The 13,130-nt window shown below is 36.1% G+C and overlaps 1 protein-coding gene across 1 annotated transcript in view; it reads left to right on the top strand.

The window, feature by feature from the left end:
• Positions 1 to 12,299, top strand: part of DACH1 (dachshund family transcription factor 1) — a 456,872-nt gene extending 444,573 nt beyond the window's left edge. The window contains exon 11 of the mRNA XM_067016340.1: positions 12,250 to 12,299. Within this exon, the coding sequence (XP_066872441.1) occupies positions 12,250 to 12,290 (41 nt within the window). The 3' untranslated portion in view covers positions 12,291 to 12,299. The remainder of the gene's footprint in view (positions 1 to 12,249) is intronic.
• The last annotated feature ends 831 nt before the right edge of the window (positions 12,300 to 13,130 follow it).

The following is a 13,130-nucleotide window of genomic DNA, read 5'->3' as shown; positions in this document are numbered from 1 at the left end:
GTAGGTGGTAATGCGAGTGATGGGGAGCAACGGGTAGCATCAGATGAAGCTTTGTTCACTTGCCTGCCACTCACCTCCAGCTGTGTGGCCCGGTTCCTAACAGGCTGGGGGTGAGGGACCCTAGCCTTACAGAATGAATATGGTAATGACTGTTATAGTCAGACTCTTATATTTGACATACCTTTACTGCTGTTTGATAGGGGATGGCACAAACATCTCACTCCTACCTCCTTTTCAAAAAACTGTGAAATCTGTTCCAGAATGTTCTAAGGTGATGTGGCATTTATTTGGCACAAAAGCATAGTTTACTAAAGCACCACATATTAAATCTTCCTCTGTTCTTTTTCATCAATGTGAGCCAACCCAAGTAAATGGGGGTGATATACAAGTTAATGCAAACCTGATTGCCAGTCTGGACATTAAAATTTGAAGGTGCTTCTTGAACCAGATAACCCAGAGTATACATATGATAATTTTTTATAATGTTCTGGCTTTATATTATTTGCAATAATTTGGGGCTGATATACACCCTTCATGAACCTTAGTTTACTTATCCATAAAATTAAGATAAAAATAATAGCTACCTTATAAATTATGTAAGTATTAAAAGAGTTAAAATGTGTTCAATCCTTAGAAAATGTCTTTCACACTCAACTCTCAATAACTATTAATTTTTATTCTTAAAAATTTTTATCCTAAAATGAACAGAAGCTATTTTAGAAATTAGTATTAAAAACTAACCAACAAAACTCTTATAAGAAAAACATAGACAGAACATTCTTTGACATAAAATTGTAGCAAAATTTTTTTGGAGCTGCCTCCTAAAGCAAAGGATAGAAAAGCAAAAATAAACAAATGGGACCTAATTAAATGTAAAATATTTTGTAAAGGAAACCATCAACAAGATGAAAAGACAACCTATTGAATGGGTGAAAATATTTGCAAATGATATGACCAATAGGGGGTTAATATTGAAATATATAAACAGCTCATACAACTGAATATTTTTAAAAACATAGTTGAAAAATGGGTAGAAGTCCTGAATAGATATTTTTTCCAAAAAGATATGCAGAGGGCTAACAGGCACATGAAAAGATGTTCAACATCTCTAAACATTAGAGAAACGCAAATCAAGACCACAATAAGATATCATCTCACAACTATCAGATATGGGCACCATCAAAAAGAACACAAATAACAAATGCTGGTGAGGATATGGAGAAAAAGGAAGCTTAGTACACTGTTGGTAGGGATGTAAACTGGTGTGGACATATGGAAAATAGTATGAAGTTTCCTCAAGAAACTAAAAATAACACTACCATATGATCCAGCAATTCCACTCATGGGTATAAATCCGAAGAAAACAAAAGCAATGATTTGAAAAGATATAGTCACCTCAGTGTACATAGCAGCATTATATACAACAGCCAAGATATGGAAGCAACCTAAATGTCCATCAACAGGTGAATGGATAAAGAAGATGTGGTATATATACACACACACACACACACACACACACACACACACACACACACACACAATGGACGATTACTTGTCCATGAAAAGGAATAAAATTCTGCCATTTGCAACAACATGGATGGACCTAACTGGTATTATGTTTAGTGAAATATGACAGAGAAAGACAAATACTGTCATCTATACATGTATTCTAAAAATTAAACAAATATATATAGGAATATAACAAAACAGATACATGATCAGAGATACAGAGAACAAACTATGGTTACCAGTGGGGAGAGGGAAGGAAAGAAGAGCAATATAGTGGTAGGGGATTAAGAGGTACAAACTACTATGTGAAAAATATATAAAATACAAGGACACAGGAGCTTCAAGATGGCAGAAGAGTAAGACGTGAAGATCAACTTCCTCCCCACAAATACATCAGAAATACATCTACATGTGGAACAACTCCTACAGAACACCTACTGAACGTTGGCAGAAGACCTAAGACCTCTCAAAAGCCAAGAAACCCCCCACCTACCTGGGTAGGGCACAAGAAAAAAGAAAAAAACAGAGACAAAAGAATAGAGATGGGACCTGCACCAGTGGGAGGGAGCTGTGTAGGAGGAAAGGTTCCCACACAGTAGAAGCCCCTTCACGGGCAGAGACTGCGGGTGGCGGAGGGGTGAAGCTTCGGAGCCATGGAAGAGAACACAGCAACAGGGATGCAGAGGGCAAAGCAGAGAGGTTCCCACATGGAGGATTGGTGCCAACCAGCATACACCAGCCTGAGAGGATTGTCTGCTCACCTGCCGGGATGTGCAGGGATTGAGAACTGAGGCTCAGATTTCAGAGGTCAGATCCCAGGGAGAAGATGGGGTTGGCTGGGTGATCAAAGCCTGAATGGAGGGAGTGTGCTACGGCTACCAGGGAGGGAGTCTGGGAAAAAGTCTGGAGCTGCCAAAGAGGCAGGAGACATTTTCTGCCTCTTTGTTTCCTGGTGCACGAGGAGAGGGAATTAAGAGTGCCACTTAAAGGAGCTCCAGAGAGGGGCGCGAGCCACTGCTATCACTGCGGACCCCAGAGACAGGCATGGGATGCTAAGGCTGCTGCTGCAGCCACCAAGAAGCCTGTGTGCAAGCACAGTTCACTCTCCACACCTCCCCTCCCGGGAGCCTGTGCAGCTTGCCACTGCCAGGGTCCCGTGATCCAGGGACAACTTCCCTAGGAGAACACACAGCACGCATCAGGCTAGTATAACATCGGGTCAGCCTCTGCCGCTGCAGGCTCACACCACATCCATACCCTTCCCTCCCCACGGCCTGAGTGAGCCAGAGCCCCCTAAGCAGGTGCTCCTTTAACCCCGTCCAGTCTGAGTGAAGAACAGACACCCTCAGCAACCTACACACACAGAGGCGGGGCCAAATCCAAAGCTTAACCCCAGGAACTGTGCGAACAAAGAAGAGAAAGGGAAATTTCTCCCAGCAGCCTAAGGAGCAGCAGATTAAATCTCCACGATCAACTTGAGGTACCCTGCATCTTTGGAATACCTGAACAGACAATGAACCATCCCAAACTGAGGAGTTGGACTTTGGGAGCAATGATATATATATATTTTTTCCCGTTTTCTCTTTTTGTGAGTGTGTATGTGTATGCTTCAGTGTGTGATTTTGTCTGTATATCTTTGCTTTTACCATTTTTCATAGGGTTCTGTCTGTTTTTTTTTTTTTTTTTACTATAGTTTTTAGCACATGTTATCATTGGTGGATTTGTTCTTTAGTTTTATTGCTCTCTTCTTTCTTTCTTTCTTTTTTTATTACTTTAAAAATTATTCTTTATTTTAATTATTTTATTTTATTTTATCTTCTTCTTTCTCTCTTTCTTTTTTTTCTCCCTTTCATTTGGAGCCACGTGTATTACAGGCTCTCGGTGCTCCAGCCAGAAATCAGGGCTGTGCCTCTGAGGTGAGAGAGAGCCAAGTTCAGGGCACTGGTGCCCAAGCGACCTCCCAGGCTCACGTAACATCAAATGGGGAAAATCTCTCAGAGATCTCCATCTCAACACCAAGTACCAGCTCCACTCAATGACCAGCAAGCTACAATGCTAGACACCCTATGCCAAACAACTAGCAAGACAGCAACAAAATCCCATACATTAGCAAGGAGGCTGCCTAAAATCATAATAAGGCCACAGACACCCCAAAACACACCACCAGACGTGGACCTGTCCACCAGAAAGACAAGATCCAGCCTCATCCAGCAGAAGATAGGCACTAGTCCCCTCCACCAGGAAGCCTACACAACCCACTGAACCAACCTTAGCCACTGAGGACAGACACCAAAAACAATGGGAACTACAAACTTGCAGTCTGTGAAAAGGAGACCCCAAACACAGTAAGTTAAGCAAAATGAGAAGACAGAGAAACACACAGGAGATGAAGGAGCAAGACAAAAATCACACCAGATCTAAAAAATGAAGAGGAAATAGGCAGTCTACATGAAAAAGAATTCAGAATAATGATAGTAAAGATGACCCAACATCTTGGAAATAGAATGGAGAAAAGACAAGAAACGTTTAACAATGACCTAGAAGAACTAAAGAGCAAACAAACAGTGATAAACAACACAATAAAAGAGATTAAAAATTCTCTAGAAGGGTACAATAGCAGAATAACTGAGGCAGAAGAATGTATAAGTGACCTGGGAGATAAAATAATGGAAATAACTACTGCAGAGCAGAATAAAGAAAAAAGAATGAAAAGAATTGAGGACAGTCTCAGAGACCTCTGGGACAACATTAAACATACCAACATTCAGATTAAATGGGTCCCAGAAGAAGAAGAGAAGAAGAAAGGGACTGAGAAAATATTTGAAGAGCTTATAGTTGAAAAATTCCCTAACATGGGAAAGGAAATAGTTAATCAACTCCAGGAAGCACAGAGAGTCCCATACAGGATAAATCCAAAGAGAAACATGTCAAGACACATATTAATCAAACTATCAAAAATTAAATACAAGCAAAAATTTTTAAGAATAGCAAGGGAAAAACAACAAATAACATACAAGGGAATCCCCATAAGGTTAACAGCTGATCTTTCAGCAGAAACTCTGCAAGCCAGAAGGGAGTGGCAGGACATATTTAGAGTGATGAAAGAGAAAAACCTACAACCAAGATTACTCTACCCAGCAAGGATCTCATTCAGATTTGATGGAGAAATTAAAAACTTTACAGACAAACGAAAGCTAAGAGAATTCAGCACTACAAAACCAGCTTTAAAACAAATGCTAAAGGAACTTCTCTATGCAGGAAACACAAGTGAAGGAAAAGACCTACAATAACAAACATAAAGCAATTAAGTAAATGGTAATAGTAATATATATATATATATATATAGATAGATAGATAGATAGATAATTACCTTAAATGTAAATGGATTAAATGTTCCAACCAAAAGACATAGACTGGCTGAATGGATACAAAAACAAGACCCATATATGCTGTCTACAAGAGACCCACTTCAGACCTAGGGACACATACAGACTGAAAGTGAGGGGATGGAAAAAGATATTCCATGCAAATGGAAATCAAAAGAAAGCTGGAATAGCAATTCTCATATAAGACAAAGGAGACTTTAAAACAAAGAAAATTACAAGAGACAAAGAAGGACATTACATAATGATCAAGGGATCAATCCAAGAAGAAGATTTAACAATTGTAAATATTTATGCACCCAACATAGGAGCACCTCAATACATAAGGCAAATGCTAACAGCCATAAAAGGGGAAATTGACAGTAACACAATCATAGTAGGGGACTTTAACACCCCACTTTCACCAATGGATAGATCATCCAAAATGAAAATAAAGAAAGAAACACAAGCTTAAATAATGCATTAAACAAGATGGACTTAATGATATTTATAGGACATTCCATCCAAAAACAACAGAATACACATTCTTCTCAAGTGCTCATGGAACATTCTCCAGGATAGATCATATCCTGGGTCACAAATCAAGCCTTGGTAAATTTAACAAAATTGAAATCGTATCAAGTATCTTTTCCAACCACAGCGCTATGAGACTCGATTTCAATTACATGAAAAACATCTGTAAAAAATACAAACTCATGGAGGCTAAATAATACACTACTTAATAACAAAGAGATCACTGAAGAAATCAAAGAGGAAATTAAAAAATACCTAGAAACAAATGACAATGAAAACACGATGACCCAAAACCTATGGGATTCAGCAAAAGCAGTTCTAAGAAGGAGGTTTATAGCAATACAATCTTACCTTAAGAAACAAGAAACATCTCAAATAAACAACCTAACCTTACACCTAAAGCAATTAGAGAAAGAAGAACAAAATTCTCAAAGTTAGCAGAAGGACAGAAATCATAAAGATCAGATCAGAAACAAATGAAAAAGAAATGAAGCTGGTTCTTTGAGAAGATAAAAATAATTGATAAGCCATTAGCCAGACTCATCAAGAAAAAAGGGAGAAGACTCAAATCAATAGAATTAGAAATGGAAAAGGAGAAGTAACAACTGACACTGCAGAAATACAAAGGGTCACGAGAGATTACTACAAGGCCACCATCACCCTGATACGAAAACCAGAAAAAGATGTCACAAAGTAAGAAAACTACAGGCCAATATCAGTGATGAACACAGATGCAAAAATCCTCAACAAAATACTAGGAAACAGAATCCAACAGCACATTAAAAGGATCATACCCCATGATCAAGTGGGGTGTATCCCAGGAATACAAGGATTCTTCAATATACACAAATCAATGAATGTAATACACCATATTAACAAATTGAAGGAGAAAAAACATATGATGATCTGAAATAGATGCAGAGAAAGTTTTTGACAAAATTCAACACCAATTTATGATAAAAACACTCCAGAAAGTAGGCATAGAGGGACACTTTCCTCAAGATAATAAAGGTCATATATGACAACCCCACAGAAAACATCATCCTCATTGGTGAAAAACTGAAAACATTTCCACTAAGATCAGGAACAACACAAGGTTGTCCACTCTCACACTATTATTCCACATAGTTTTGGAAGTTTTAGCCACAGGAATCAGAGAAGAAAAAGCAAAAAAAGGAGTCAAATTGGAAAAGAAGTAAAGGTGTCACTGTTTGCAGATGACATGATACTATACCTATAGAATTCTAAAGATTCTACCAGAAAACTACTATAGCTAATCAATGAAGTTGGTAAAGTAGCAGGATACAAAATTAATGCGTAGAAATCTCTGACATTCCTATACATTAATGATGAAACATCTGAAAGTGAAATTAAGAAAACACTCCTATTTACCATTGCAACAAGAAGAATAAAATATCTAGGAATAAACCTACAAAAGAGACAAAAGACCTGTATGCAGAAAATTTTAAAACACTGATGAAGGAAATTAAAGATGATAAAAATTGATTGAGAGGTATACAATGTTCTTGGATTGGAAGAGTCAACATTGTGAAAATGACTATACTACCCAAAGCAATCTACAGATTCAGTGCAATCCCTATCAAGCTACCAAGGGCATTTTTCACAGAACTAGAAAAAAAAATTTCACAATTTGTATGGAAATACAAGACTCCAAATAGCCAAAGCAATCTTGAGAATGAAAAATGGAGCTGGAGGAATCAGGCTCCCTGACTTCAGACTAAACTACAAACCTACAGTAATCAAGACAGTATGGTACTGACACAAAAACAGAAATATAGATCAATGGTACAGGATAGAAATCCCAGAGGTAAACCCATGCACATATGGTCATCTTATGTTTCATAAAGGAGGCAAGAATATACAATGGAGACAAGATATCCTGTTCAATAAGTGGTACTGGGAAAACTGGACAGCTACATCTAAAAGAATGAATTTAGAACACTCCCTAACACCATACAAAAAAATAAACTCAAAATGGATTAAAGACCTAAATGTAAAGCTAGACACTATCAAACTCTTAGAGGAAAACATAGGCAGAACACTCTATGAGATAAATCACAGCAAGATCCTTTTTGACCCACCTCCTAGAGAAATGGAAAGAAAATAAAAAAATAAACAAATGGAACCTAATGAAACATAAAAGCTTTTGCACAGCAAAGGAAACCATAAACAAGATGAAAAGACAGCCCACAGAATGGGAGAAAATATTTTCAAATGAAGCAACTGACAAAAGATGAATCTCCAAAATTCACAAGCAGCTCATACAGCTCAATATCAAAAAATCAAACAACCGAATCCTAAAATGGTCAGAAGACCTAAATAGACATTTCTAAAGATATACAGATTGCCAACAAACACATGAAAGAATGCTCAACATCATTAATCATTAGAGAAATGGAAATTAAAACTACAATGAGATATCATCTCACACCAGGCAGAACAGCCATAATCAAAAAATCTAGAAACAATAAATACTGGAGAGGGTGTGGAGAAAAGGGAACCCTCTGGCACTGTTGGTGGGAATGTAAATTGATACAGCCATTATGGAGAACAGTATGGTGGTTCCTTAAAAAACTAAAAATAGAACTACCATATGACTAGCAATCCCACTACTGCGCATTTATCCTGAGAAAACCATAATTCAAAAAGAGGCATGTACCCGAATGTTCATTGCAGCTCTATTTACAATAACCAGGATAGGGAAGCAACCTAAGTGTCCATCAACAGATGAATGGATAAAGAAGACTGGCACATATATACAATGGAATATTACTCAGCCATAAAAAGAAACAAAATTGAGTTATTTGTAGTGAGGTGGATGGACTTAGAGTCTGTCATACAGAGTGAAGTAAGTCACAAAGAGAAAAACAAATACTGTATGGTAACACACTTATATGGAATAAAAAATAAAAGTTCTGAAAAACCTAGGGGCAAGAAGGGAATTAAAGATGCAGACGTACTAGAGAATGGAATTGAGGATACTGGGAGGGGGAAGAGTAAGCTGGGACAAAGTGAGAGAGTGGCATGGACATATATACACTACCAAACGTAGGGTGGATAGCTAGTGGGAAGCAGCTGCATGACACAGGGAGATCAGCTCAGTGCTTTGTGACCACCTAGAGGGGTGGGATAGGGGGTTTGGGAGGGAGGGAGATGCAAGAGGGAAGAGATATGGGGACATATGTATACGTATAACTGATTCACTTTGTTATAAAGCAGAAACTAACACACTATTGTAAATCAATTATACTCCAATGAAGATGTTAAAAAAAAAATCAAGGATGTATTGTGTAGCACAGGGAATATAGCCAATGTTATATAATAATTTTAAGTGGAGTATAATCTATAAAGATACTGAATCACTATGTTGTGCACCTGAAACTAATATAATATTGTAAATCAACTATAATTCAGTTAATAAAACAAAACAAAAATACTAACCAACCTCTGAGAATATATCCATAGCATCCAGTATTATGGAAACCCAGTTTGACAAATGCCATTTTGACTCTCTATAGTATCTATGCCACAGAGGTGTGATTCACACATAACAATATTATACAGAATAATTATTATCAGGTTAATTGCTTCTATTTTGCAAAAATAATTTCCTTAAACATATGAATATTTGAACAGGAAATTTCTGCTGCTTACCTGTCTACAGGCTCAACTATCAAATCATCTGTCAAATTTTGAATATTTACATTTAAATATTCTGAGCTTTTTATCACAAGTGATCTGGCACTGGATTATTTTTCTTTTTAATTCCTAGAAAATTTGGACTGAAATGAGTTTGGCCAAAAATGTGGATTTGTATCGATATACTCTTTTCTATTTCCTTATGTATAAATTATACATCTTTTAGAGTCATCACATCTTATTGATTACTTTAAAAGCTCTAGACATTTCACAATTCCTATTTATTTGGATTCAGTCCAAAAAAACTGTCAAATTATTCCACCCACTTTTTCCAAATTCTCTTTACCATGAGCCTCAAAGCTGTGGAAATTAGATGCATGATTACATGGGAAAGCAGATGTTGTGCTGACCCCAGTTGAGACAACCCATAGTCATTTGGGCTTCTCTTGTGAGCATGGACCCTATTGAAGCTGCATTTCCACAGGCCAATGACAATGTCTTTTCCCCTCAAAGGTAGAAATTGTTTGCTACATGAAACTCCTGAAAGAATGAAACTCAATTTTAAAATGGGAGAGAATTGAGGACAGGCAAAGAATGAATTCTCCTCCCTCTTCCCCCACAGATTTATGAGAAATTAGTAATTCACTATTTTAAAATTTTTGTTTACTTATTTATTGTCAAGAAATAGAAGATCATAAAACTTTATGAGATTCATGTGTCATTTATTAAAAGTTGTAATCCTCAATTCCACCTAGATAAAAATCATTAGAATATCACTAAATTTTATGAATTGTCAGGATCTTTTTTTTTTTCTTCCTTGCTGGAGAGTTTGTCATAAAAAAGGAATATTAATTCAAACAAGAAACTGTAAGTTGGTTATTGAAAAAAATCTCTACAAAAATCTATCAGTAATTATTTAATTCTTCTGCTGCTAACCATTTACTATCAGAGTGAAAGCATGATTTCTGTCATACATACCACTATCTCTTCAAGGAAAGGAAACACAAAGTTTACTACAATCCAGTTTTCTTTGTAGAACTATTAGGTTACACGAAGACCCTATATTTATGTATTTCTTGCAGGCTTTTTCAACAAGATCACTTACAGCTTTGAGAATCAATTTTCCTAGCAATATTATGGCTTGCTTACATACTCAACTACATAAAATTTTTACTCATCTTTCTGGACTGTGTGTTTTAACTAATTAGTTCTACTGAATTCTGAACATTTTAAAAATGGTCCATATCATTTAAAAAGACAATGCAAGACTCTACAATGTCCAGCAGGATAAACTAACTTGGTGACAGCCCGATTATCACATTACTGCTTCCTACCTGAAACATCTTCCAAAGGTTTTATAATTGAACTGTACAAAACAACAACTACCACATGAGCCACAACAATGATAATGTCATCAATTGCATAAAGGAGATTAAATTCAGTAAAGATAAAGTAGAAGTTTCCTCATATTTGGCTTGTACCGGATTGGTTTCAGTTCTCTGTAACATAGATGCTACTGATCACAAAGTAATTGTCAGGAAAAGAGAATCAGCCAGCTAGATCCTATGAGCTGTTTAGCATAAGGGAAATCTACACTTGTGAACACAGACAAAACCTAGCTTTGCAGAACACAATGATTGTGATTGGCATAACTGTTTGACCCCTAGTTGAAGCGGGGATTCTTTTGGTTCCATTCTTCTTTTAGAGTCATGGTATGAAATGAAGGCAGAATGCTTCCATTCTAACCCTTTCGATTTCTCTTCTCCCCTCTATTAGTAAGCTTATAAAGCTCTTACTGCTAGCCCTAAGATCCTGGTTGTGTGATAAAGGAGCAAATGTTGCCATTGGAAACTTTAGTTTGGCTCATTTACTGTCCTGGAAACAACAACAAAAAGAAGCAAAAGAGAAATGTACTTTGTAAGTGCTTTAAAGAACGGCCAAAATGATGAAAACCAATCTAACAAAGAATCTATGAATCTAATAGCCAGCACTTGCACTTTGCTTTACACAATCAGTATCATTTCCCCTATCAGTTTAAAAATGATATTGAGACTAAAACCATTTTTACAGTGTAAAAACAACTTACCTATTTATACTGTGTATTTTACTGTTGTAGGGAGTAAATTCACTTTTATACAGTCTGCATGGTGATGTGTCTTGGATGACATTTCAACTGTGACTCAGCTTCCAACAACAAAATTCAGAATATGTGCCTGTCTAAAAATTATTTGCTGAAATTAGTGATCATAAAATAGTTAAGATATATTGAACACTTTATGTCAGGTTCTCTTCTAAGTGCTTTTACAAGTATTAACTCATTTGACCCTACCAATAAGCCTATGAAAGAGGAATTAATATTATCCCCATTTTATAGACGAGGGCACTGAGAGACAGTGAGGTAAATGTTCCCAGAGCTCGTAAGTAATCAAACTTGAATTCAAAACCAGGCAGTCTTGCTTCAAATCCATTCTCCTAACCACTATATGAGACATGCCAATATAAAGTAAATGATTGAGGAGATAATACGGTACTGTGGAACTGGATTTGAACTCTAAGTTCCACAACCAAGCTGTCTGTTCTTGAGCAAAATAGTTCATTGTACTGGGACTCAGTTTTTCCATCTGTAAGCTAAAGGCATTATTTTCAAATTATATGTATAATTTGTATAAATGTGTATTTTGATCTATTATGTATTGTATATGTATATTCTGCAAATAAATTTTTTCTAGAATTAATGCTGATCTCCATTTATGCACTGTGTTGCATGGACCTCTTTACAACAATAAAAGTAGAATAACTGCAAGTCTCTGAATGAGCATAATGTTGTATCTACTTTCTCTCTGTACCCACTTTATAAGTGAAAAGTAAGTTTATCTTTCCACTCTGAATTTGCTGCATTCCTTTTGTGCTATAACTTAGAGTATTCATTAACATATTTGGAATTTGCTGATGGCTAGGTTTTCTAAATTTTGTGTTCCAGTGAGAAAAGAAAAATTATGTGAGACATACTGTGGACACAGAAATTATGTCCAATACTGTTCTCTTTCTTTTTTTTAGTTTCATTGGGAAGTAACTGACATACATCACTGTATAAGTTTAAAGCATATAGCATGCTGGTTTGATTTACATATACTATGAAGTGATCACCATAGTGGGTTTAGCTAACATCCATCTTCTCTTATAGATACAATAAAAAGAAAAGAAAGAGAGAAAAAAGGAAAATAATTTTCTTCTTATCAACACTGCTTTTGAACATTTATTGCAACCTTTACTACATCATGAAGAGGAAAATGAGCTCCACACAAAGTTCATAAAACACTAAAGGTGAAGAGATTTTAAAATATAATAATCATATTCTAAAACAATTATCTGAGAAATCAAACATAACCATAAAAACAAACAAACAAACAAAAGTATATAAAAATCATTTGGTAAAGCTGTTGGTCTTTCAGGTTATGATCAATTTTTATGGAAATTCCTTGTGAGAACTAAGATGAAAGTAAAGTGAGAAAATGATTTGAAAGCTTTGTGTCTTTCAGAGACGTTATTCAAAACACATAAATATCATGCCCTTTCACCCCTGTGTGGTTAATATGAGGCCCCTTGTCTTAACTGAAACACATATGTAATTGAAGGAAATTAAAATAAATTAAAATTTCATATTTTGATGGATATTTAATGACTATCTTGATACCAATCTTGTTCTGCTCAGCAACAATAATCCTTCATTAATTCTCCACCTCATTAATACAAAAGCAAAAAGAAGAAGAATAAAAGAAACCTTTTCCCACTACTTTGTTCATTCTTCTGAATCCAGCTAAATTTTCACCAAATGCTTCCCTTGAAGTAGCCTATACCAACCCCAGTAACAAATTAGATTTGAGGGTCCACTTCCTTGTATCACTATATGAAAAGTGCTTTGTATCCTAGGCTCCCTTGCCTAGTGATTTCTTAGGATATGAAAATATGGTATGGTTTATAGGTACATGGGAGAAAATCCTATCACACTTCTGGATGTATATCCCATACAGGAACAGTATGTTGTTATATCTTAGACTCATCAAT

Source organism: Kogia breviceps, chromosome 16 (genome assembly GCF_026419965.1).
Source record: "Kogia breviceps isolate mKogBre1 chromosome 16, mKogBre1 haplotype 1, whole genome shotgun sequence".
Classification (NCBI taxonomy): Eukaryota; Metazoa; Chordata; class Mammalia; order Artiodactyla; family Physeteridae; genus Kogia; species Kogia breviceps.
Note: the sequence above shows the minus strand (reverse complement) of the source record. Positions and strands in the feature narration are given on the sequence as shown.